Source organism: Salmo salar, chromosome 02 (genome assembly GCF_965601325.2).
Source record: "Salmo salar chromosome 02, fSalSal1, whole genome shotgun sequence".
NCBI lineage: Eukaryota > Metazoa > Chordata > Actinopteri > Salmoniformes > Salmonidae > Salmo > Salmo salar.
Window position 1 is genome coordinate 16,476,606 of NC_138292.1, and position 27,893 is coordinate 16,504,498.

Here is a 27,893-nt window from a genome sequence, read left to right on the forward strand (position 1 = left end):
CAGTATACTGCTGTTCTAACTAATAATAACTAAAAGGATCCCTGTGGGACTGGCCCAAACCAGCCAGCGATTCCCACGACCCCTCACAACCAGACACAGTTTATCTTGCTAACACACACACACACACAGTCTTGTTTAACTATCCTTGTGGGGACCAAACAATTGATTCCCATTAAAAAATCAATTTTCCCTAACCTTAACCCCCTAGACCTAATCCCTAATTCTAACTGTAAACCCTAAACCTAAAGTAGCATTTTTCCTTGTGGGGTCCAGCAAAATGACCCTAGTTGGGATATTAAAACCCCAAAAAACCACACAGAGCGTAATGCTCTGGCTTACTGCTTCTGAAACATCAAACTATTCCAAAAAGAAAAGTGTGCGCACAGTATTGAGTCAAGTCAAAAAGCAACTGAAACATTTAGGCCTATTTACTCATCGGGAATTTATGAGGACCAAGATCTCGCATGCGCCGTATTAGCCTACTCGCCGCTTTAAACCAAGGCTGGACAGATGTTAATATGCAGCCTGGTTGAGGGGTGAAACTCCGGGAAAACATTTTAAAGAGGGGGCTGAAGAGTCAACGTTGACCACATTAATGTAGGGACAAAATAAATAACGGGCATCATGTTGAGAAAATAGTTCCAGATATGTCAGCAGCAGGAGCGACGCGGAAATGTCCACAACGGAGCAACAGCCAAATCCAGGCAAGTAACCATTATCGGAACGTTCTCAAAAATCACAGCGCAGCACATGAAAAGCAAGTGTTACTTGTTCATGTTAGTTTGTATTTGGTCAATAGTGTTGACTTACTTTTTAAAACATTATTCAGACATCCCCAATGTCAAAAAGGATTTAGTGTCAGATAACCATAAATTAAAAGATTACCGTTACATTGTATCCGGAATCGAACAACGCAACTCCGCTCTCTCGAGAAAAGTTGTCGAGGGTCTGGTACAATGTTGAAGAAGTTCAACCCTTCGGTTAACGTTTTTGACTGATGTTATTGCCATCATTTATATAATGTTATGTAAAATCTACAATTTCTGAACTTTTTGTGATCTTTACTAAATGTCTCTTTTTTGTATTCATGTTCCTTGTTTAAGTGACGGAATGATTGAATGTTATGTTCAAGGAAAGCCCCAAATCAGACGAAATTACTTTATGTGAAATCTAATAGAAGCTACATCTGGGACTTGGTCAATTGAGAGTTACCACTGGGACCATATATTATCAATTTAGTTCAGAATTGGACGCCATTGATATGTCTGTCTTGACAGTGCTTTATTTTATTATTTACATAGGCTATTGTGGAATATTTAGTTCGAGTTTAAATGTGACGGCTACAGTGAACGGGCTTGTGTATAAAATAACCTAGCGTGGAGTTTAGAAGGAGGCGCGAGAGACTCACATACTGCATCTCATTAACTCCTGGGGTTCTTATCACCTCCGTCATTTCCTGTTGTTTACAAAGTCAACTCTCAACAATCCCTCTCTCCACCCCACCCTTTTCCCCCTGTCTTTTTTCTCTTCCTCTGATTTAACCCCTTTCTCTTCCCCATTACCTCTCTCCTGTCCTTGTCCTCTCTCTCTCTCTCTCTCCTGTCCTCTCTCTCTCTCCTGTCCTCACCCTCTCTCCCTTCCTCTCCTGTCCTCACCCTCTCTCCCTTCCTCTCCTGTCCTCGTCCTCTCTCCCTCTCTCCTGTCCTCATCTTCTCCCTCTCTCCTGTCCTCGTCTTCTCTCTCTCTCTCCTATCCTCTTCTCTCTCTCTCTCTCTCTCTCTCTCTCTCTCTCTCTCTCTCTCCTGTCCTCACCCTCTCTCCCTGTCCTCGTCCTCTCTCCCTCTCTCCTGTCCTCATCTTCTCCCTCTCTCCTGTCCTCGTCTTCTCTCTCTCTCTCTCTCTCCTGTCCTCGTCCTCCCTCTCTCTCTCGTCCTCGGCCCTCTCTCTCCTGTCCTCGCGCTCTCTCCTGTTCTCGTTCTCCCTCTCTCTCTCTTTCCTGTCCTCGTCCTCTTTCTCTCTCTCCTGTCCTCGTCCTCCCTCTTTCTCCTGTCCTCGTCCTCTCTTCTGTCCTCATCCTCTCTCTCTCCTGTCCTCTTTCTCTCTCTCCTGTCCTCGTCCTCTCTTCTGTCCTCATCCTCTCTCTCTCTCCTGTCCTCGTCCTCTCTTCTGTTCTCTTTCTCCTGTCCTCATCCTCCCTCTCTCTCCTGTCCTCGTCCTCTCTTCTGTTCTCTTTCTCCTGTCCTCATCCTCCCTCTCTCTCCTGTCCTCGTCCTCTCTCCTGTCCTCATTCTCTCTCCTGTCCTCATTCCTCTCTCTCTCTCTCTCTCTCTCTCTCTCTCTCTCTCTCTCTCTCTCTCTCTCTCTCTCCTGTCCTCTCTCTCTCTCCTGTCCTCGTCCTCTCTCTCGTCCTCGGCCCTCTCTCTCCTGTCCTCTCTCTCTCTCCTGTTCTCGTCCTCCCTCTCTCTCCTGTCCTCTCTCTCTCTCTCCTGTTCTCGTCCTCCCTCTCTCTCTCTCCTTTCCTGTCCTCGTCCTCTTTCTCTCTTTCCTGTCCTCGTCCTCTTTCTCTCTCTCCTGTCCTCGTCCTCTCTTCTGTCCTCATCCTCTCTCTCTCTCTCTCTCTCTCTCTCTCTCTCTCCTGTCCTCGTCCTCTCTTCTGTTCTCTTTCTCCTGTCCTCATCCTCCCTCTCTCTCCTGTCCTCATCCTCCCTCTCTCTCCTGTCCTCATCTTCTCACTCTCTCCTGTCCTCATCCTTCCTCTTTCTCCTGTCCTCGTCCTCCCTCTTTCTCCTGTCCTCCTCTTCTCTCTCTGTCTATCCTGTCTTTGTCCTCGCTTTCTCTCTTGTCCTCATCCTCTCTCTCCTGTCCTCGTCCTCTCTCTCTGTCTCTCCTGTACTTGTCCTCTGTCTATCCAGTCTGTGGTAGAGGATGACAGCAGCGGGGTCCACTGGAGCGGTCAACACCGTCTGCACCCAAGACTCCTCCCACTCACCTAAAACAACCTGCCCACAAACCACATGGCCCTGCCCACTCTGCTTCCCACAGCAACAGAAGGATGAGCTCGAAGTCAGACTCCGCCTCCGCTCCCCTCCTGGGGCGTGGCTAATAGCGGGCGTTGTCGTGGTGATGGTGGGAATGTTTGTGGCCGTGGCCGGGTACGCTAGCTCCACCCCTAACCCTGTGGGTGGGCGAGGCAGCTCCCACAGCGAGCGAATGAAACTGCTCGGCCCTGTCGTGATGGGCTTCGGCCTGTTCATCTTCATCTGTGCTGGAACCCTGCTGTACGAGAACCGGGACCGCGAGAACCGAGAGCGTGAGAACCTTGAGAACCCTGAGGAGTTGGGGAAACGCAAACAGAAGAAAACAAGGGAACGGCGCCGGGAGAACCGTGATTATGAGGATGTGGAACAGGGGAACCAGAGAGAGCCCTCAGACAGACACTCCCCTCTCCCTGAGGGATCAGAGTTGAATGTTCTCTCTGTGGGGGCGCTGGGCTCACTGCTGCCAGGGGAGGGACAGGGGCATGAAGAGAGAGTCAGAGCGGTGGGGGGTAAGGGGGGGTCAACCCTGCTGACCAGAGTCCTGCACCACCAGGACCCCCCCTCCTCCTGTCCCTCCCCAGCTCCCTCCTCTGTGTACTCTGACTCCTGTAACTCCAGTGAGATCAACTATAACGTCCAGACAGGCTCCCCTATCCACTCTATTCACCAACTCTGAGATACTACTGTACTCACATCTGTACACGCTTTTCTAAATAAATGCACCACATATTTCTCCATCTCTCTCTGTGGTTTCTATAGGCTGCAGATGCAGTGGAGTGTGTTGGGCATCTCTCTCTACCCCTCTAGGACGGGCAGGGCCAGGGGGAGACAGGGCTAGGTGACGTCAGCTTGTTGTTGGGTAGTAAAGTCTCTCTCAGGGGTGTTTGACTGTATTTGGGCTTGGGGGAGGATTCCGCTGCAGACAGTGACTGTGGTGCCATTCTGAATGATGCACGTACACACTAAATACAGCCAGACATTCCGCTATGGAACAGGCTGCTTTGGAGAACTTTGATTCATGATGTCGTTTTAACTGTAACTCAAAGTTTTATCTAATATTAGTGACTCTGTTTGTCATGGCTGTTCTCCTTTAGGGTTTCTGTTTACACACACACAAACTTGGCTCAAGAGATGGACAGAAATCATAGCAATGAAAAGAAAGTGAATGCCTTCTCATAGTTGGCTGTTGGCTGTCCACATGCTTGCTCTTTACTTGAGTTAGATGTTACTACCCACTGGCCCAATAACTGGTAGAATCCACATTGTTCCACTTCATTTCAACAAAACATTTGCAAAAAGTCATCAACGTAAGGCAATTGTGTCCTTTTCCCACCCAGCTTTTAACCTAAATCCAATGTCATTGTGAATTTGTTTGGTTGATTTCATGTTGAATTCACGTTAGCTGACAACTCAACCAAATGTGCCCAGTGGGTAGTCTGTTTGCAGTGCATATATGAAGTATATCTTTGCAGCATGTATGCAGCAAACCTTTGGTCTTTAAGGTACACGAAACCATTAGGATGTTAGACTGTGGCTTTAATTGAATAGAGCCCACAGACACAGATGCAGTAAAAGGGGGGAGGAGGAGGAGGGAGAGATGAAGGGGGAGAGGGAGGGGGGATTTTAATTGTCCTGAGTGTTCTCCTCCCGCCTCCAATTACGCTGTGGAACCGACCAAGGGTTTTTTATTGGTATTTCAGGACTGCAGAGTATTTCCTCTGTTGTTTAGACACATGCTGGGATAATGCCATTGAGATTAGTGAGAAACGCCAAGACTGCCTTGCCCTGCACGGCCAGACACATCTACACAACACAGGCACACACACACACACACACACACACACACACACACACACACACACACACACACACACACACACACACACCACACACACACACACACACACACACACACAACCGCATGCATGCTTTCACACATGCTAAACCTCACACACCTCGTACTGCTTTTGAACCCATTTACCCCGGTTCACCACCAGTGACACTACCAGGGATAAACCAGTACTTGGTTTCTCGCTTCTGACTATGCTAATACTGGGAAGTGTGTGTTTTTGTGAGTTTAATGCAGCAGCTGAATTATGTGGTCAGTCAGTGTTTGATTGCTAGACTGTAATCCTGAACATCAGATTAAATTCACATGTAATCCCTGCCTGACCCTAACACTTACTCTCACAATGCTCCACCTATGGCCTCCCATAACACACACACACACACACACACACACACACACACACACACACACACACACACACACACACACACACACACACAAACGTGCGCACAAGCACACACCCTCTCTGTCCCACATGGAGATAACCTGTGCATTGTATTTCTGCTCTTGCTGTTGCCTAGGTTTGTTTAACTGTCTGTCTGGCTCTGTGTTACGCAATCCCACAAACAGGACAGTTGTTTTAGTCTCCCTCTAATGTCAGTCATACATTTTATTAGAGTTTATGCAGGATCAGTACTGTAGCCCCCCCCGGTGGGACTGGGAGCACTGTCTCTAAGCTGCTTAACTCCTCGCTGAGTCAGACGTGTGTTTTACCGAGGAGGGAGACCCTACTGGGGTTACAGGACCAGAGACAGAGGGCTGAATCATAACATCAATCCTAACATGCAAATCACAACTTTGTGCAAATATCCCATTGATCAGTAGATAGTCAGGATCTCAAGTTAGTGTTTCAACCTGGGACACCTGTGACCCACAGCAACAACACCTGGGACACCTGTGACCCACAGCAACAACACCTGGGACACCTGTGACCCACAGCAACAACACCTGGGACACCTGTGACCCACAGCAACAACACCTGGGACACCTGTGACCCACAGCAACAACACCTGGGACACCTGTGACCCACAGCAACGACACCTGGGACACCTGTGACCCACAGCAACGACACCTGGGACAGCTGGGACCCACAGCAACGACACCTGGGACCCACAGCAACGACACCTGGGACAGCTGGGACCCACAGCAACGACACCTGGGACAGCTGGGACCCACAGCAACGACACCTGGGACACCTGTGACCCACAGCAACAACACCTGGGACACCTGGGACCCACAGCAACGACACCTGGGACAGCTGGGACCCACAGCAACAACACCTGGGACACCTGTGACCCACAGCAACAACACCTGGGACACCTGTGACCCACAGCAACAACACCTTAACATAAAGTAGGATTTCAATAGCACCCCCCTTCATGTGGTAGACCATTCAGTCAAGTACAGATGTCCATTAGTCATCTAACCCTCATTGTTGATTTAGGACATCCCATTATTCCCTTTGAGGTGTTTAAACATGTTCATGAAATAATAAAGTGTAACAGGCTTTTTCCAGCGGCCCTGCGAGATACCCTAATCCTCTCCATCTGTTCTTTCCATTGTAACTTTTTAAATCCATATTTTTTGCTTTTCGTAGTGTGTTTTTGTAATTACAGGGCTCATCTGTAAAATAAACCGTGGTCTCAGCATGACACTGTCAAAATAAAGGTTCAATCAAATAAGTATTTAGATCCCACATAAGGAGTATTTCTAAGAATCCAACAGCTTTTTCTCAAAAAAACATTCTCTCTGATGATGCTAATGTGTTAGTTTAATATGGGGGGGAAGTACAGATATTTTCATGAGCTAGTGAAATAGCCCAGACTAGTTACAGACAGATCTTTGTCTGAGCCGATTGGTTAACTAAATGTCTTAGCTTTACAATAACACAGTTGTGTAAAGTACTTAAGTAAAAATACTTTAAAGTACTAATGAAGTCGTTTTTGGGGGTATCTGTACTTTACTTTACTATTTACCAGTGTGACCTGACTATTAAAAAACAAGAAAATTATGCCGTCTGGTTTGCTTAATATAAGGAATATGAAATTATTTATACTTTTACTTTTGATACTTAAGTATATTTGAGCAATTACATTTACTTTTGATACTCAAGTAGTATTTTACTGGGTGACTTTTACTCACGTCATTTTGTATTAAGGTATCTTTACTTTTACTCAAGTATGACAATTGGGTACTTTTTCCACTACTGCAATAAAATGCTTCAGATCTGAGCCATCCGGAGCAGATATATATATATATATATGACAGCTTATAGAGAGCCTCTGTCTTTACCTCTCTGCTCCGGATGGCTTGCGCAGTGGTGCCTCTGACAACAACAGTGATTGGTCTGTGAGAATAGACAGGTATAATGCGTCTTAATCCAATTCTAGCTACAGGGGTGCCTGCTCCTACTGTCACAATGGAGCTCATTCACTTCCTCAGGGACACTCCTCGTTTTGTGGTCTCAACTGGCCCTTCTCTGGATAGTTTGAAGGATTTATTTCTGAAATGAGGGGATTGATGCTCTGTGTTTTTGCCCTGGCGATGTTAACAGCTTCTGCAGGTAAATCGAGATGAATTGGTCTTTCTCTGATCTGGGTCATAGTATTTAGGTAGGCTATACTTTAGGTATGGGATGTGAAGTTTTTCACACAGAAGCTGGGGGACATACAATTTGAATGTTATAATCATAGAATTATATTATATATCTTTCCTGATGTTGTTTAACACCAACTACAGACCCAGGTCATTGTAAATAATAATTTGTTCTTAACTGACTTAAATACATAAAATAAAAAACTCCAAACTGCTACAGCACATTTAAGATATATATATATTTTTAAATGTGTGTTCATAAAGCATACATAACACGTCAATAGGAACATAAACATGACATTTTAGCTACACAGAGCCTCCATGAACATATTCACTATGAAAATAATTATATTATGATATTATACAAATATGTCAGTATCAGTTTTATACAAATACTGGGATTGTTCTGATTGAAGAGGATGGGCTTTTCATGTCTTTAACCACCTCCACCAGTCCTGCAGTCACTATCCTGAAGGTAGTTGTGATTTTTTTCCTGAAAAAAGGTTGGGTTGGGTGAATCTATGTTTGGGATGATTACTGGAAGAGAAGATAATTACTGGAAGAGAGTTAAGTTGAGGTTGAGTTGGGTGACTCTATGTTTGGGACAGAGGAGGCTGGTGGGATGAGCTATAGGAGGAATGGAATGAATGGAACAGAGTCAAACATGGTTTTCATATGTTTGATGTGTTTGATACCAATCAATTGATTCCATTCCAGACATCACAATGAGCCTGTCCTCCTATAGCTCCTCCCACCAGCCTTCTCTGGTTTGGGATGATTACTGGAATTGGTTTTAGGTAGCTATTATAATCCATATAGTAATCATTAGGTCCACTGTAGTCCTGGTGTGTGCATGCAGGTCTTTGTTCCAACCCAGTGATATAGGAAACACTGGATGAAATACTTCCTAGTTCTAGTTGGTGAATTTGTGCAACCCCAACCCTCTAGCCAATTAGTGTTCACCTGAGCTGGCAGGGGCTAACAAGCTAACAGGATAAGAGGGGCTGATGACCAGAGATTAGGAACATCACAGAAACTCAGGGTTTGGATTAGCACTAGGAGCTGCTCCCACCAGAGGTGGATGGCCATGTTAGGTGGTAATGGAACAACAGTATAGCTAGACTAGCTATAAGCAGTAAGTCTAACCCTAATTTGTACATAGTGTTAGACTTACCACCTAAACCTAATTTCCACCTACTGTAGGTGCTCAAAGTGCTTTACAAACTTACCTCATCCGCCATTAATGCTTTTCAGTAGAGGGATGCATTGTGGTATACTGCTGGCAGATGGACACAAGATACAGCTACCTAAGAAAATTACCTGACTAAACTACTTTAGTTTCCCCTCTTACTGTAACATCTTGGTGCACTATACTCATTCTTCTGTAGTCTACTATAGACACAGTGTTCTGTAGTCTGCTATAGACACAGTGTTCTGTGGTCTGCTATAGACACAGTGTTCTGTAGTCTGCTATAGACACAGTGTTCTGTAGTCTGCTATAGACACAGTGTTCTGTAGTCTGCTATAGACACAGTGTTCTGTAGTCTGCTATAGACACAGTGTTCTGTAGTCTGCTATAGACACAGTGTTCTGTGGTCTGCTATAGACACAGTGTTCTGTGGTCTGCTATAGACACAGTGTTCTGTGGTCTGCTATAGACACAGTGTTCTGTGGTCTGCTATAGACACAGTGGTTACTGCCAAAGATGCCATGAGCTACCTTGGATGTGAGTAAGATAGTGACCCATCAGGTGAGAGTATGGCCTTAAAATCTCTCACCAAGGTTAACCAAAAAGTAAAGTTTCTGGCTAGGAAATAATGTTTTCACGATAGGAAAATACTGCAGACACTGGCAGGGCCCCTTGTGCAGTGTCATTTTGATTAGATAATTGATAATGTGTGTGCCTCAAGAATAAGCTTCAGAAAACTCAGAATAAGCAGTGGTCGAAAAAGTACCCAATTGTCATACTTGAGTAAAATTAAAGATACCTTAAAATGAAATGACTCAATTAAAAGTGAAAGTCACCCAGTAAAATACTACTTGATTAAAAGTATTTGGTTTTCAATATACTTAAGTATCAAAAGTACATGCAATTGCTAAAATATACTGAAGTATCAAAAGTAAACGTATAAATAATGTCAAATTCCTTATATTAAGCAAACAAGACGGCACCCTTTTCTTATTTACAGATAGCCAGGGGCCCACTCCAACACTCAGACATCATTTACAAATGAAACATGTGTTTAGTGAATCTACCAGATCAGAGGCAGTAGGGATGACTAGGGATGTTCTCTTGATAAGTTTGTGAATTAGACCATTTTCCTGTCCTACTTTTGGGTGTCAGGGAAAATGTATGGAGTAAAAAGTACATCATTTTCTTTAGGAAAGTAGTGAAGTAAAAGTTGTCATAAATAGTAAAGTACAGATACCCTCCAAAACTACTTAAGTCGTACTTTCAAGTATTTTTACTGAAGTATGTTACACCACTGAGAATAAGATAGTCAAGATTGTTCTCAAGCTCCCATTCGGTACTCATGTTCAACCCTGTCTCTTTGATAAACTGAAAGGGCTCAAGAGTTGCTCAAGTGAAATCAGTCACCCAAGTTGGGGGTTACCCACAACATTTTACATAACTATTTCCCAAATTTACAATACCTTTGTAATTATTTTATCACATTGGTGACACCCAGCAGTATTCCACCAGAGGGAGCTCTACCAACTTTATTCCCTGTAGATTCAAGAGCTTCATCGGGAATAACGTATTCCTCTATTCTACTCTTGTCTTGCAGTACTGTGGAACAAATTACCACTGTAAATTAAATCTTTCATCAGAGAACAGCTTTAAAGCATCACATAAAAATAATGGTTGATTGATTAGGGCTTTTTTTCTTTTCAAGAAGTGACCTGTGTAAGGGTTTATTTAAATGTTTTATTTAACTAGGCGAGTCAGTTAAGAACAAATTCTTATTTAAAATGACGGCCTATCCTGCGAAAACCATAACCCGGACCAGGGTCTGTAGTGACGCCTTGAGCACTGAGATGCAGTGCCTTAGACCACTGCGCCACTCGGGAGCCTTGGGTACCTCTGTACTGTTGACTATGTTGTAAATATTTGTAATTGTTAATGTTTTTAAAACTGCATTGAGTGTAGTGTGTACAATCACTAGTGGTTCTGGGGGGGGGGAAGAAAACGATATGACAACAATAACGTCTAATGTAACTGGCCCCTCTAACAGTACAACTGGCCCCCAGTTGAAATGGTCTCAGACCGCCACTGTGTACAATGGGATCTTGCCCACCTTTCATATTATTTGACAAAGAGGATCACAATAGAAATAAACCTTTAATCTTTTTTTATGTATGTAATGTTGTCTCCGTCAGGAGCAGCCTTCGACTTTAAATGATCAATTCTATCAATAAATCAATATAGCACTCATGACTTGTAGCGATTATGTCCCTGTGTGAGAGTGTACTGTATATGATATTACCCTGTGGTCCCAGATGAGGAGGAGCAATGGGAGGAGGGGCCTCTGCAGTGTTTCCGCTGTGACCTGGGCTTCTGGGATGCCTGCTACACCACCAAAACCAACTGCAACATCGGGGAGAAGTGCTACACTGGCCGAGGGAAGGCAGGTGGGTCACATGGATAGACATGGCCGGCGGGTGCTGTGTGTGAGTGTTTCTGTGTGTGTGAGTGTTTCTGTGTGTGTGTGGGGGCTGTGTGTGAGTGTTTCTGTGTGTGTGTGGGGGCTGTGAGTGGGACATTACGGTGCTGGGTTTTGTGGATTTTTGGCAGAGAAATGTGAAGCAGAGCATATTAGTGTGTTGACAGTGTCTATGTGTGTTAATGGTGTGTGTGTGTGTGTGTGTGTGTTTCTGTAGGTGATGTGTTGGATGTTAAATTGCTGGGCTGTGTCAAGGCGAAGGAGTGTGAGCTGGTGACCAATGTGGAGATCTTCTCCAACACAACCATCTACGTGATGACCAGGCACTGCTGTGACACACACTTCTGCAACACCGGACACACACTACCCCTCAACACACTCCTCTCCCTGGCACTGACTACAATAACTGTCATCCACCTCTCCTCTCCCTGACAGTGACTACAATAACCATGATCCTCACCTTCAAACAGACTACAATAACCACCATACATCATAAAGTCACCAGCAGCACACATTTATTCAATTTTCTTAATTCTGTTAATATTCTGTGTTTATTTGTCAAGGAATATGGACAGTAATTAACATATGTGGATGTGCCAGACTGAGGCAAAAGTCTCATGTTCAACCCTTAGAAGCTGTCTCTAGGCTTGGGCAAAATTGATTAGATGGTTTTATGGAATTCAATTTTGAATAAATGTAATTTTCTCATTCTGTTGTTGGCAAAAACAAGAAAAGGAGACTGGATTTTATATCATATTTATTGAACATTCTGAATTGTAACCGTGAATAACGTAATACAAATTTACATTGTCCTCAATCTTGGTTGGGATATTTTAAAACACGTCAAAATTACTTTTATGTTCTCCTCCAAACAAAATATTTCCATAGAGAATACTACATTATTTCCTATTGACTTTAGTGTTATGGTAAATCCTAAAGTAGTATGCATCAATCTCTCAGACCCATAGGCACAGATCTAGGATCATCTTAACCTCTCTAAAACCATCAGCATCTTGGGGCAACTTCCTCTTACAGTCAGTGAAGCTGAGGTCATACTGGTATACAGTAGTGTTGCTGTTAGACAACAGTAGTACTGGTATACAGTAGTGTTGCTGTTAGAGCAGGTCTCCTTCAGAGGGAAGCGGCTCCTCCTTCATGTAGCGCTGCAGATCCACACTCTGGTCCTCAAGGTTCACACACAGGAACTTCTTCACCACATAAACACACCTGACAGACACACACACACAAAGAAAACACCTGTGTGTGATTGTGAGTATCTATTGCAAGCAGAATAACTTATTTAGATGTTCATCTGAGCCATCTGTGTTGCAGGTGAATGGTAACAGCTGAATAAGATGAGAAAAGAAGAAACCCACACACTGATCTTGATAGTATCACTGCTCTTTAATAACTTTACGTATCGACCTCAAGGCCTTCCTCAGAGCGTTTGTGAGTGTTTATAAGAACATACAGAACTCACACTCTTAGTTTGCATTTCTGTTGAAAAAAATGTGATGCCTTATTGTACTTGTGTGCACAGACACAGGAAGTAGTTTGGGAGTGTGGGGGCTGCGTTATATATTCATTTTTGCTAGAAATAAAATTGTAAAAAAAATTATTTGTGGGTGGGTGCTGGAAAAATATTTTTCGGCCGCATTACAGATGCTATATCAGTCCGCTAATACAGAACTATTAAAGATGGAGTGCACTACTTTTGTGGAGAAAAAATTAAAATAAAAAATTAAATAGTTTGTAGTTTGTTTGTATCCTGTTTAGTGAATGATTACTGTGATTATTAATGGAGTTTAGGTCATGAAACTGTGTGTATGCTCATTTAGAAAGGTTGACCTAATCAGATAAGAAGAAATTGCCTAGTATCAAAGAGCAGGGTCAGGCCCAGGACAATGAAGATGTACGGGGTGTGATTCTGACATCTAGCTAAACAAAGAGAGGACCATGGACATTCCACAGGGGAAAGGAGGGAAACTCATTGGGGTTATAAAATGTATAGCTGGGGAGGTGACACCTACAAGAGGGTGGTGACCAAAAGGAGGGAAGAGTATAAGATGTTTTGTGAACTTTCTAAATGCATGCACTCAGCTGACTGTATCCTTGGTATTAAACACTTAACTTCTCTTGAGCTTTTGGTCTCAATTCCTTATTGCAAAGAGGTTGCAATAGCATTTTTCTTAGAAACAAATGGAAACAGGATGCACCTGAGCTCAATTTCGAGTCTCATAGCAAAAGCGTCTGAATACTTATGTAAATAAGGTATGTTTTTTAGTTGTAATAAATGTGCAGAAATGTTTAAAAAAAAAAGCTGTTTCGCTTTGTCATTATGGGGTATTGTGTGAATTTAAGGCTGTAATGTAACAAAACGTGGAAAAAGTCAAGGTCTGAATACTTTCCGAATGCACTCTCTATATATATATAAAAGAAAATCTTCATATTTTTCAGGGAGTGCTTCAGCACCCCTACTTCCCGCAGCTACGCTAGTGTGTGTGTGGTGTAGTGTACCTCCACTCCTCTCTGTACGAGGCTGGGGGGAAGGCCTGCCAGTGTAGCAATGCTGGCTGCGTAGCTGGAGCGACATATCCCATCCTTCAGCTGGTACAGAAACACCAATTCATCCCCATCCACCGCTGTCTCCAGAGTCTACACACACACATCAAGGCTGGGATTCAGTCCAAGACATGCTTAGGGCTTCAGTCCAAGACATGCTTAGGGCTTCAGTCCAAGGCATGCTTAGGGCTTCAGTCCAAGGCATGCTTAGGGCTTCAGTCCAAGACATGCTTAGGGCTTCAGTCCAAGGCATGCTTAGGGCAGACAATACACCTTTTAAAGGGTTTTTCCCCAACTAATCCCAGCCTTACATACTGAAAGGGACAGATCACACACACACACACACACACACACACACACACACACACACACACACACACACACACACACACACACACGTGACAGCAGGCCTGAGGAAGGTAGGAGACCCAGCTGTAGCAGACTGTGGAAGTTAGTGGCCAATAGAATGTGAGGAACCTCGGCTGGAACTCTTTTCAGCCAATGAGAGATAGATGCCGCTAGAAGGGAAAGCCCATCCACCTGGTGAGAAACAGTTCACTTGGACCCACATTGAAACACTGAAGCATAGAAAGACACAAAGAAAGGCAAATAACTGGGCAGTGTAAGGGAGACCTTTCTCCTCCATCCCTACTTTCATGTCTCTCACGTGTTTCATCCCTCTTTCCCTCTCTCTCACCGTGTTAGTTCCTTTCCCAAACTCATCAATCAGGACCAGTGAGTGACCGCTGCTGTGGTTCAGAGCATGAGCCATCTGTAGCACAGACATACACACACATACGTGTATGACACACTGAGAATAGGTAAATGCATGTGTGTCTGTAGTGCAGTGGTGTAAAGTATTTAAGTAAAAATACTTTAAAGTACTACTTTATATTTGTGAAAACTTTTACTTCACTACATTCCTAATGAAAACAATGTACTTTTTACTCCCATACATTTTCCCGGACACCCAAAAGTACTTGTTACATTTTAAATTCTTAGCAAGACAGGAAAATAGTCAAATTCACGCACTTAAAGAGAACTTCCCTGCCTACATACTGCCTCTGATCTGGCAGACTCACTAAACACACATGCTTTGTTTGTAAATGATGTCTGAGTGTGCCTCTGGCTATCAATATTAAAAAATAAATAATAATAATTGTGCCGTCTGGTTTACTTAATATAAGGAATTAGAAATTAATTATACTTTTACTTTTGATACATAATGTCATTTTTTGGTTGACCTGACCAAATTCACATAGAATTGTGAGTTATAGATCTTTCATTCCCATTGAAAGCAAGTCTAAGAAGCGCTAGATCTGTTCTATGTGGGCTATTTCTATGCTTCGCGTTCTGAAGTTTGTTTTTGCGTCTTTTACTTTTGGTTTTGTACATCAGTTTCAAAAAGCTGAATATACAATAGTTTTGGTTACGAAAAGTATGTTTCACAGCGGTTTAGAAGGTACAATGATTCTCTACACAATGACTGCTTGTTTTGTCAGATAAATTGAAATTTGGCAAAGTCTCAGAACTCAGGAAGGAGTTAGACACAAACATAGGAGAACACAACTCCAACAGAGGGTGTCTGAGAGAGTGAGAGATCTGAGCAACAACAACCCTTATCTGCCTCTCTAACCTCCTCCCTGGATACTCTAGGGGTTCATACAGGCGTCTAGCCAACTGGAATGGGGTCTGAGTGTGCGTACCTGGCCTGTCTGAGTGTTATCCTGTGGTGGTTGGCCAGAGTGGGGGTAGTGTATCCGTACTCCTGGGAGGCGTGGCTCAGTGCCATCAGACAGTCCAGCTCAGCACTCAGATCCTACACACACGTAGCATAATCCCACAAAAAGGTAAGTGTGCACACAGAGATACCACATAAAGATGCACACCTTGTACAGACAGGCGCTTCTCCCCAGCACTGTGGTCTGCAGCTGTGTCATAACCACTCTCTCTCTCTCTCTCTCTCAGACATGCAGAGAGTATGGTCTACTTTTTTTCCCCAAAAGGGTTTCTTCGGTTGTAGCCTAGAGATCTTCACGGGTCCACCTGTAACCGAATACCAGAGCGGGTCTGGATCCTGAATTGTAAATAACGTCACGGGTCTGGGTCAGATCTAATATGATTGTCACAGGTCTTGGGTATGTGTAATTTTAACTGACTTGTGCGGAACGGCAAGTAAATATCCGAACGCGAAATTGTATAATTTATGCTGCTGGTCTTGCTTTTCAGAAGAGTGGACATTGGTGCGTGTAGCTTGTTGTCGGCCAATCATAAGTTATCAAAGTGCCAATAGGCTACAATCATAGTCTCCATGTGAGGCAAAAGTTAGGAGATATCTAATCAACGGAAGATGGAATTAAAAGGCAGACTGCTACTTAATATTCTGAAAAGAGTTGATGTTATTTGTAACTGTAGGATGAGAAAGCGCACGCACTGCAGCATCAGTTAGCATAGCTAGCTAGCGTTACTAGCTTCTCGTCCTGGTTTGATGCCATCCAAGACTGGTACTATGTAATCATATTGGATCAAATCAAATTGTATTTGTCACATGCACCGAAAACAACAAGCCCTTAACCAACAATGCAGTTCAAGAAATAGAGTTAAGAAAATATTTACTAAATAAACTAAAGTAAAAAAAGAAAAAAAATCTAAAAGATAATAAGAAAATTACATAACAATAACGAGGCTATATACAGGGGGTACCGGTACCGAGTCAACGTGCGGGGATACAGGTTAGTCGAGGTAATTTGTAAAGTGACTATGCATAGATAATAAACAGCGAGTAGCAGCTGTGTAAAAGCAAAGGGGGGGGGGGGGTCAATGTAAATAGTCCAGGTGGCCATTTGATTAATTGTTAATAATAGCAGTCTTATGGCTTGGGGGTAGAAGCTGTTAAGGAGCCTTTTGGTCTTAGACTTGAGGCTCCGGTACCACTTGCCGTGCGGTAGCAGAGAGAACAGTCTATGACTTGGGTGGGACCGGGGTCTTTGACAATTTTTTGGGCCTTCCTCTGACACCGCCTAGTATATAGGTCCTAGATGTCAGGAAGATTGGCCCAGTGATGTACAAGGCCATACGCATTACCCTCTGTGGAGCCTTATGGTCAGATGCCGAGCAGTTGCTATACCAGGCGGTGATGCAACCAGTCAGAATGCAGCTGTAGAACTTTTTGAGGATCTGGGGACCCATGCCAAATCTTTTCATTCTCCTGAGGGGGAAAAGGTGTTGTCGTGCCCTCTTCACAACTGTCTTGGTGAGTTTGGACCATGATAGTTTGTTGGTGTTGTGGACACCAAGGAACTTGAAACTCTCGACCCGCTCCACTTCAGCCCCGCGATATTAATAGGGGCCTGTTCGGCCCTCCTTTTCCTATAGTCCCAGTTGTCTTGAAAGCACCATAAATCCAGAGAATGCCAGACTGATGACAAAATTTGCCCACAAAGGACTGGCGCGCCACCTTCCTGTTCAAGTGAGCACAGCACAACAAGGTGAGTCCAAAAATGTCTTGTATGCTGCTGCATAAATGATGTAATATGGCAGGGAGATATGTATACTGTAGCTAAGAAAGTAATACTAAGTGTGAATGTAGTAGCCCATGTGCCTCACCCAAATAATTTGGTCTATTTTCACTTCTTAATTTTGTTCTGACTTGGTGGTGCACATGTAGCCTATAACCAGTTTTTTTTTAAATGTAATCATTGAATATTGTAAGACCTTTCATTGTCTGCTTATATGCCCCCTTTATTTATCCTACAGTTTTGACTTGGTGTACAGGGAGAACACTAAGAACGACCCATGTTCTGAATTCTGTTGCTGTACATTTCAAAAGTGCTGAACAAATAGTTATATTGACTACGTCCGTCCTAGCTTGCTCATGAATGTCTTAATCAAAATTACGGATTGCCTGTGATTCGCTTGTCATCCCCTTATGCCATAGTTTGTACATCTCAATTGTCAGTAGAAACCACATTTGTTTAAACAAGTCAGCCATTTCCAGGCTTTATCCCATCCGGCCGTGATTGGGAGTCCCATAGGGCGGCGCACAATTGGCCCAGCGTTGTCCAAGTTTGGCAGGGGTAGGCCGTCATTGTAAATAAGAATTTGTTCTTAACTGACTTGCCTAGTTAAATAAAGGTTACATATCAGCTATGTTTTTTTAAAGGCAGTAAATGAGGCTGAATGAACAGTTTCGCTGACAGACAAGTCTCCGCTGACAGCCAGGTGTATCAGTGGAAAGATGTTGGGACTGCTGTTGGGACTCTGCTGTTGGGACAGCTTTATGTAGGCCCTAACAGTTATTGGGCACCGTTTGTCACCGTTATAATGCAATTAATGTATTGTTGAGTGTCGTGTTGTGTAGTGGCTTTGCTGGCATGCATCCCACAATAGTTTTTTTCACCCCACCAAGATTTACATGCTAAAATCGCCACTGGTACCAACACACATTGACTTGGTACCGGTACCCCCTGTATTATAATTTTTTTAACTTTATTTAGTAAATATTTTCATAACTCTTATTTCTTTCACTGTATTGTTGGTTAAGGGCTTGTAAGTAAGCATTTCACGGTAAGGTCTACACCTGTTGTATTCGGCGCATGTTTGATTTGTTTGCTGTATTTGATACCATTCCACTTCATTAACATGAGCCCGTTCTCCCCAATTAAGGTGCCACCAACCCCGTGGTATATATATATTTATATTCCGGTCTCTGACATTGCTCGTTCTGATATTTATTTTTCTGGATTATGTGTGTCCCCATTTTAGAGAGGACAGAGAGAGAGACGAGAAAAGAGGAGCGAGAGAAAGAGAGGGGAGGGCTGACAGCCTGACCTTTGGTGTCACAGTGTAAGTCTCCCAGCAGGTCATCTAGCTCCTTGGTTCTCTGACTGCGGTAGTGCAGACGCTCCTCAGACAGAAACTAAACACACACGCACAGTGAGAACATACACACATCATAAACTCACACTCACAGTAGGAGCAAACATACACATGTATCATACACGCACCATGAAGTCAAGGCCCTCTATCTCAAAGTCCTCTTTCTCCACCATGCTGGGCAACCGAGGGACCGAGAGCAGGAACCCTATCTGAGAGAGAAAGAAAGAGATAAATAAATTATGTTGATAGGATAGGACATCCAGATTACAATTTCACCTCATCTTATGGATATTTAGAAAGCATCAGCATCCTATCGATCCTGACAGTCAGCAAGGTACACTTTAGATGTATTTGTTTAGCATCCTTGTTAGCATGTAAACCAGGGATGGGTAACTCCATGATGGATGTCAGATCAGAGGGATGTAGACAGACAGTAATAGTAGATGTCTCAGACCAGGGGGATGTAGACAGACAGTAATAGTAGATGTCTCAGACCAGGGGGATGTAGACAGACAGTAATAGTAGATGTCAGACCAAGAGAATGTAGACAGACAGTAATAGTAGATGTTAGACCAGGGGGATGTAGACAGACAGTAATAGTAGATGTCAGACCAGGGGGATGTAGACAGACAGTAGTAGTAGATGTCAGACCAGGGGGATGTAGACAGACAGTAGTAGTAGATGTCAGACCAGGGGTATGTAGACAGACAGTAATAGTAGATGTCAGACCAAGGGGATGTAGACAAACAGTAATAGTAGATGTCTCAGACCAAGGGGATGTAGACAAACAGTAGTAGTAGATGTCAGACCAGGGGGACGTAGACAGACAGTAATAGTAGATGTCTCAGACCAGGGGTATGTAGACAGACTGTAGTAGTAGATGTCTCAGACCAGGGGGATGTAGACAGACCGTAGTAGTAGATGTCTCGGACCAGGGGGATGTAGACAGACCGTAGTAGTAGATGTCTCGGACCAGGGGGATGTAGACAGACAGTAGTAGTAGATGTCAGACCAGGAGGATGTAGACAGACCGTAGTAGTAGATGTCAGACCAAGGGGATGTAGACAGACAGTAGTAGTAGATGTCTCAGACCAGGGGTATGTAGACAGACAGTAATAGTAGATGTCAGACCAGGAGGATGTAGACAGACCGTAGTAGTAGATGTCTCAGACCAGGGGGATGTAGACAGACGGTAATAGTAGATGTTTCAGACCAGGGGGATGTAGACAGACCGTAATAGTAGATGTCTCAGACCAGGGGGATGTAGACAAACCGTAGTAGTAGATGTCTCAGACCAGGGGGATGTAGACAGACCGTAGTAGTAGATGTCTCAGACCAGGGGGATGTAGACAGACCGTAATAGTAGATGTCAGACCAGGGGGATGTAGACAGACAGTAATAGTAGATGTCAGACCAGGAGGATGTAGACAGACCGTAGTAGTAGATGTCTCAGACCAGGGGGATGTAGACAGACCGTAATAGTAGATGTCAGACCAGGGGGATGTAGACAGACAGTAATAGTAGATGTCTCAGACCAGGGGGATGTAGACAGACAGTAATAGTAGATGTCTCAGACCAGGGGGATGTAGACAGACAGTAGTAGTAGTAGATGTCTCAGACCAAGGGGATGTAGACAGACAGTAATAGTAGATGTCTCAGACCAGGGGGATGTAGACAGACAGTAATAGTAGATGTCTCAGACCAGGGGGATGTAGACAAACCGTAGTAGTAGTAGATGTCAGACCAGGAGGATGTAGACAGACAGTAGTAGTAGATGTCAGACCCGGGGTATGTAGACAGACAGTAATAGTAGATGTCTCAGACCAGGGGGATGTAGACAGACCGTAGTAGTAGATGTCTCAGACCAGGGGTATGTAGACAGACCGTAGTAGTAGATGTCTCAGACCAGGGGTATGTAGACAGACCGTAATAGTAGATGTCTCAGACCAAGGGGATGTAGACAGACAGTAGTAGTAGATGTCTCAGACCAGGGGGATGTAGACAGACAGTAGTAGTAGATGTCTCGGACCAGGGGGATGTAGACAGACCGTAGTAGTAGATGTCTCGGACCAAGGGGATGTAGACAGACAGTAAAAGTAGATGTCAGACCAGGAGGATGTAGACAGACCGTAGTAGTAGATGTCAGACCAGGGGTATGTAGACAGACAGTAGTAGTAGATGTCAGACCAGGGGTATGTAGACAGACAGTAGTAGTAGATGTCAGACCAGGGGTATGTAGACAGACAGTAATAGTAGATGTCAGACCAGGGGGATGTAGACAGACAGTAATAGTAGATGTCAGACCAGGGGGATGTAGACAGAGAGTAATAGTTGATGTCAGACCAGTGGAATGTATACAGACAGTAATAGTGATGTCAGACCAGTGGAATGTAGACAGACAGTAATAGTAGATGTCAGACCAGGGGGATGTAGATGACGCAGCAGGAGGGGATGCGGGTGTCCAGGTGCTCCAGCTCTCTGCGAGCCACGTCCGTCAGGAAGTCAGACAGTCCCATCATCCTCCTCTTCTCTGGCAGAGGGAGCAGACGGAGGTGAGTAAGATGACCTTAACCTGTTATGGCTAGGGGGCAGTATTTTCACGGCTGGATAAAAAACGTACCCGATTTAATCTGGTTACTACTCCTGCCCAGTAACTAGAATATGCATATAATTATTGGCTTTGGATAGAAAACACTCCAAACTTTCTAAAACTGTTTGAATGGTGTCTGTGAGTATAACAGAACTCAAATGGCAGGTCAAAACCTGAGAGATTCCTTTACAGGAAGTGGCCTGTCTGACCATTTCTTGAACTTCTTTGCCATCTCTATCTTTTACAAAGGATCTCTGCTCTAACGTGACACTTCCTACGTCTTCCATGGGCGCTCAGAGCCCGGGAAAAACCTGAATGTCGTCATCCCAGCCCCAGGCTGAAACACATCATCGCCTTTCTCAAGTGGCCGATCAAGGGACTGTGGGCTTAGGCGCGTGCCCTGGCCGCCCCCGTCTTTGTGATTTTTCCTCTGTTTGCCGAAAAGGAGATTCCCGGTCGGAATATTATCGCTTTTTTACGAGATAAATTGCATAAACATTGATTTTAAACAGCGGTTGACATGCTTCGAAGTACGGTAATGGAATATTTAGAAATTCTTTGTCACAATTTGCGCCATGCGTGCGACCCTGATTTACCATTTCGGATAGTGTCTAGGATGCACGAACAAAACGCCGCTATTCGGATATAACGATGGATTATTTTGGACCAAACCAACATTTGTTATTGAAGTAGCAGTCCTGGGAGTGCATTCTGACGAAGACAACAAAAGGTAATCGAACTTTTATAATAGTAAATCTGATATTGGTGAAGGCTAAACTTGCCGGGTGTCTAAATAGCTAGCCCGTGATGGCTGGGCTATGTACTTAGAATATTGCAAAATGTGCTTTCACCAAAAAGCTATTTTAAAATCGGACATATCGAGTGCATAGAGGAGTTCTGTATCTATAATTCTTAAAATAATTGTTATGCTTTTTGTGAACGTTTATCGTGAGTAATTTAGTAAATTGTTAGCAAATTCCCCGGAAGTTTGTATGCTAGTTCTGAACGTCACATGCTAATGTAAAAAGCTGTTTTTTGATATAAATATGAACTTGATTGAACAAAACATGCATGTATTGTATAACATAATGTCCTAGGTGTGTCATCTGATGAAGATCATCAAAGGTTAGTGCTACATTTAGGTGTCTTCTGGGTTTTTGTGACATTATATGCTAGCTTGAAAAATGGGTGTCAGATTATTTCTGGTTTGGTACTCTGCTGACATAATCTAATGTTTTGCTTTCGTTGTAAAGCCTTTTTGAAATCGGACAGTGTGGTTAGATAAAGGAGAGTCTTGTCTTTAAAATGCTGTGAAATAGTCATATGTTTGAAAAATTTAAGTTTTTGTATTTTTGAGGAATTTGTAATTCGCGCCACGCCTATCATTGGATATTGGAGCAGGTGTTCCGCTAGCGGAACGTCTAGATGTAAGAGGCTAACCTTCACCTTAACCATCAGCAAACTCTAACCTTCAGCTAACATAACTCTAACCTTCAACAAACATAACCCTAACCTTCAACAAACATAACCCTAACCTTCAACAAACATAACCCTAACCTTCAACAAACATAACCCTAACCTTCAACAAACATAACCCTAACCTTCAACAAACATAACCCTAACATAACTCTAACCTTCAGCATTCCCTAATGTTATTAACACTCACTCTCGTCTATAGCAGGGTCCACATTGGGTTTGACAGTGAAACGGTTTTCTGCTAAACTGCCCTCGAAGTCCACCTATACAAGACACAAATCACAGAATAAAATGAGAATGAAACACATTGACATACAGAACATGGGAGCTGCACCTGACGTGTGTACTGTGTGTCCCACCACTCTGATGAGCGAGGCGATGTAGTAAAGGTCGTCTGAGAATCCCTCACTGATCTCCTGGAAGAGTTGGATGGACTGAGGCAGGGAGCGCACTGTGTCCCTGATACACACTGCACTATACACTGTCTACAACACAGACACACACACACACTATTCACACTGCACCGTGGATTGTCTAATACACATTCAGACACACTATTCATATATACTGCTCAAAAAAATAAAGGGAACACTTAAACAACACAATGTAACTCCAAGTCAATCACACTTCTGTGAAATCAAACTGTCCACTTAGGAAGCAACACTGATTGACAATACATTTCACATGCTGTTGTGCAAATGGAATAGACAACAGGTGGAAATTATAGGAAATTAGCAAGACACCCCCAATAAAGGAGTGGTTCGGCAGGTGGTGACCACAGACCACTTCTCAGTTCCTATGCTTCCTGGCTGATGTTTTGGTCACTTTTGAATGCTGGCGGTGCTTTCACTCTAGTGGTAGCATGAGACAGAGTCTACAACCCACACAAGTGGCTCAGGTAGTGCAGCTCATCCAGGATGCCACATCAATGCGAGCTGTGGCAAGAAGGTTTGCTGTGTCTGTCAGCGTAGTGTCCAGAGCATGGAGGCGCTACCAGGAGACAGGCCAGTACATCAGGAGACGTGGAGGAGGCCGTAGGAGGGCAACAACCCAGCAGCAGGACCGCTACCTCCGCCTTTGTGCAAGGAGGAGCAGGAGGGGCACTGCCAGAGCCCTGCAAAATGACCTCCAGCAGGCCACAACTGTGCATGTGTCTGCTCAAACGGTCAGAAACAGACTCCATGAGGATGGTATGAGGGCCCGACATCCACAGGTGGGGGTTGTGCTTACAGCCAAACACCGTGCAGGACGTTTGGCATTTGCCAGAGAACACCAAGATTGGCAAATTCGCCACTGGCACCCTGTGCTCTTCACAGATGAAAGCAGGTTCACACTGAGCACATGTGACAGATGTGACAGAGTCTGGAGACGCCTTGGAGAATGTTCTGCTGCCTGCAACATCCTCCAGCATGACCGGTTTGGCGGTGGGTCAGTCATGGTGTGGGGTGGCATTTCTTTGGGGGGCCGCACAGCCCTCCATGTGCTCGCCAGAGGTAGCCTGACTGCCATTAGGTACCGAGATGAGATCCTCAGACCCCTTGTGAGACCATATGCTGGTGTGGTTGGCCCTGGGTTCCTCCTAATGCAAGACAATGCTAGACCTCATGTGGCTGGAGTGTGTCAGCAGTTCCTGCAAGAGGAAGGCATTGATGCCATGGACTGGCCCGCCCGTTCCCCAGACCTGAATCCAATTGAGCACATCTGGGACATCATGTCTCGCTCCATCCACCAACGCCACGTTGCACCACAGACTGTCCAGGAGTTGGTGGATGCTTTAGTCCAGGTCTGGGAGGAGATCCCTCAGGAGACCATCGGCCACCTCATCAGGAGCATGCCCAGGCGTTGTAGGGAGGTCATACAGGCACGTGGAGGCCACACACACTACTGAGCCTCATTTTGACTTGTTTTAAGGACATTACATCAAAGTTGGATCAGCCTGTAGTGTGGTTTTCCACTTTAATTTTGAGTGTGACTCCAAATCCAGACCTCCATGGGTTGATAAATTGGATTTCCATTGATTATTTTTGTGTGATTTTGTTGTCAGCACATTCAACTATGTAAAGAAAAAAGTATTTAATAAGATTATGTCATTCATTCAGATCTAGGATGTGTTATTTTAGTGTTCCCTTTATTTTTTTGAGCAGTGTAGATAAATGGCCGTAGAACTCCTACCCTTGTAGAGACCCTGCCAGTCAGACTTTGGTGTGAGACAGAGACATCGAACGCAGGAGAGTCTACAGCAGGAGAAATAATACTGTTTATTACAGAAAATTCATACTCATCACTGATGTTGCAGACTGAGGACTGCATGGCGCTGAAGGGTAAAGTTCACAGGTCATGGTTACCGAGATGTTCCTGATGTTGCGTAGGGAGGACTGCAAAGTGTTTAAGGAGTCAGAGTTGTGTGGACAGGAGAAGAATCTCACAACTTCCTGTCTCCTGTTCAACACCGCCAGATCACGAGTAGGCCTCAGAAACCACTGGCTGAGAGAGAGAGGATTTCACAATAACCAACATCTAGCAAAACAAGGAGGGATAGATTATGACTACGCACCACAAACAGGTACTGAGGTATTGATTATGTTTCTCAGATATAATCTGTGTGTGGTTGGTTTCTGACACTTCAACCATGAGAACAGGTTTTCCTCACCGAAGCAGTTTGGAGCCAAACTTGCACCTGCAGTGATTCAGTATCCCTGAAACAGAGACACCAACACCCATGACATCATCACTACTGGAAACACGACTGAGAGATCACCGCTTCTCATAATGCGAGTGTGAGAATGTACTGACATCACATCAGCGCATTAACTTCCCATAATGTGTGTTACCATAGAGACTGAGCCCTTCCTTCTCCCCAGACTGCAGCTTGTACACAGAGGGGTGCAACTCCGACTTGAAGATCTGCAGCACGCTGGAACACACAACAAACATGGCAGAGAGAGTGTGTGTGTGTGTTTGTGTCTGTGTTCGTCTCCAGGGGGACTGACCTGTAAGTATCCTGGTCCACGTACACTACGTCTTTCCTGTAAGAGGAATGAAATTCAGATGTGAAGAAAACATTCAACCACAATACCTATACACAACTGACCCATCTCTCTGTATGTGTGTGTTGTGTGTGTGTCTTACAGTGTGTAGGTGTGGAACTGTAAGATGGGGACTCCCACACTGCTGTCCTCTAGCTCCACTCCCACTCTCCTCCTGTCCAGACACTTCAGCAACGCACCTACTGACCGCAGCTAGGACACACACACACACACACACACACACACACACACACACACACACACACACACACACACACACACACACACACACACACCATTTTCAATTTAATCTCAAATGTCAGTGTGAGGTTATTTTCCTGGAACAAGGGGGAGGAGAACTCACCATGAGGGGGGAGGAGAACTCACCATGAGGGGGGAGGAGAACTCACCATGAGGGGGGAGGAGAACTCACCATGAGGGGGGGAGTCGAAGGAGATGCAGGAGGAGAGGTAGGAGATTCTCTCTCTCTCTGAGACGGCGGGAGGAAGGAAGGGAAAATGGGCAGACAACAGCCTCTGCTTACTGACCTCCAGACCTGTGGTAAAGAGAGGGAGAGAGAGAGAATCTGTAACTGAAAACTTGACTATTGATGTTCAAAAGTTACACTGAGAACAATACCTAGTGTATTACCACCACAGGCAAGGCAGCTGTTCTTACCAAAGTCCACATAGGGATAGGTCACCACCTCAGGCCTGTAGTCTGGGTTGGCTCCTGGAAGCAGGGAGGAGAGAGGGAGTCAGAAAGAGAGGGGGATAGAAGAGAGAAAAAGAAGAGAGTGAGAGATAGAAGAGAGCTTGAGAGAGAGCGATAGAAGGGCAAGCAGATAAAGTGAGAAAGGGGGAGAAAGTGCAAATGTATAAAGATTTTTTAGCATTAACCTTTACCCTCCACCTTAACCATCACCCCTCCCCGGCCAGCCTAAAGGTTTCCCTTCCCCAGTCCTCCCTGTGCGGTGCTCCTCCTCACCCAGTCCCTGCACGAACTGGACCCTGCACGAACTGGACCATGCAGCGTTCCTGCTTAGCACTGGTAATGATTTGTACATTTTTTTTTACATTTACGTCATTTAGCAGACGCTCTTATCCAGAGCGACTTACAAATTGGTGCATTCACCTTATGATATCCAGTGGAACAACCACTTTACAATAGTACATCTATATCTTTTTGGGGGGGGGGAGGGGTTAGAAGGATTACTTAATCCTATCCCAGGTATTCCTTAAAGAGGTGGGGTTTCAGGTGTCTCCGGAAGGTGGTGATTGACTCCGTTGTCCTGGCGTCGTGAGGGAACTTGTTCCACCATTGGGGTGCCAGAGCAGCGAACAGTTTTGACTGGGCTGAGCGGGAACTGTGCTTCCTCAGAGGTAGGGAGGCGAGCAGGCCAGAGGTGGATGAACGCAGTGCCCTTCTTTGGGTGTAGGGACTGATCAGAGCCTGAAGGTATGGAGGTGCGGTTCCCCTCACAGCTCCATAGGCAAGCACCATGGTCTTGTAGCAGATGCAAGCTTCAACTGGAAGCCAGTGGAGTGTGCGGAGGAGCGGGGTGACGTGAGAGAACTTGGGAAGGTTGAACACCAGAGGGGCTGCGGCATTCTGGATGAGTTGTAGGAGTCATGATCACATGAGGGCTCACCTCCTGGACCACTGAGAGAGGGAGGGGGAAGATGGGAGGGGGGGACAGAGGCAGGGGACCGGGGACGGGGGAAGGAGAGGAGAAGAGGAGAACAGGGGGAGGGAGAGGGGGAGAGGACGGGGGATGGAGAGGAGAAGGAGACGGGAGAAGGGGACCAGTGGGAGGGAGGGGGAGAGGACAGGGGGGAAACGGAGAAATGTGTTTGGGTCAGTTAGTAGTTAGTGTGTGTAAGTGTATGTGTGTTTAACTTTAGTATGTACCTCTGGCCAACAGTTGGAGCTTGTGGTTGTCTGAGGTGTCAGGCATGTAGTGCAGAGTGAAGTCTCTGCTGTCATAGAAACACAACCCCAACTGCACATGCTGGGCAAACACGCTCAGCAACACCTGGATACAGACACACATTATCTTACTCTGCCATGGCCCATTGTTTGTAGTTGGTTTAGCACACATGACGTGTGTGTGTTCACTGTTGCTCTCACCTCATGTGATTCTTCCTCCTCCTCCTCTTCTCTATTCATATCTGGGAGCCCAGACAGGCCTCTTCCTCTGACATCACCAGGCAC

The 27,893-nt window shown here is 44.8% G+C and overlaps 1 protein-coding gene, 1 long non-coding RNA gene and 1 pseudogene across 3 annotated transcripts; 2 read left to right on the plus strand and 1 right to left on the minus strand.

Annotated features, from left to right (window-relative positions):
• The first annotated feature begins 446 nt into the window (after positions 1-446).
• On the plus strand, positions 447-3,770 carry LOC106606035 (uncharacterized). The gene is made up of 2 exons (XM_014202106.3): positions 447-704; positions 2,913-3,770. Exon 2 carries the CDS (start codon positions 2,926-2,928, stop codon positions 3,712-3,714), a length of 789 nt encoding a protein of 262 aa, XP_014057581.3. The 5' UTR covers positions 447-704; positions 2,913-2,925; the 3' UTR covers positions 3,715-3,770.
• A 1,160-nt stretch (positions 3,771-4,930) lies between these two features.
• LOC145850426 (uncharacterized) lies at positions 4,931-12,392 on the plus strand. Its single transcript, XR_014380117.1, has 2 exons — positions 4,931-11,115; positions 11,365-12,392. It is a non-coding gene; the product is annotated as an uncharacterized LOC145850426 (long non-coding RNA).
• On the minus strand, positions 12,289-27,676 carry LOC106606036 (mutS protein homolog 5-like; annotated as a pseudogene). Its single transcript, XR_014380116.1, has 18 exons — positions 27,591-27,676; positions 26,358-27,341; positions 26,113-26,235; positions 25,783-25,892; positions 25,644-25,679; positions 25,485-25,567; positions 25,304-25,349; positions 24,999-25,137; positions 24,826-24,887; positions 23,013-23,134; positions 22,844-22,916; positions 21,008-21,117; positions 18,716-18,796; positions 18,540-18,627; positions 15,416-15,528; positions 14,407-14,481; positions 13,665-13,802; positions 12,289-12,374 (listed from the first exon to the last, which is right to left on the minus strand). The product of XR_014380116.1 is annotated as a mutS protein homolog 5-like (transcript).
• Positions 27,677-27,893: the final 217 nt, after the last annotated feature.

What these genes read in the sequence shown, in the direction of transcription:
- LOC106606035 (XM_014202106.3), top strand. Translation starts at nt 2,926, where the DNA reads ATGACAGCAGCGGGGTCCACTGGAGCGGTCAACACCGTCTGCACCCAA.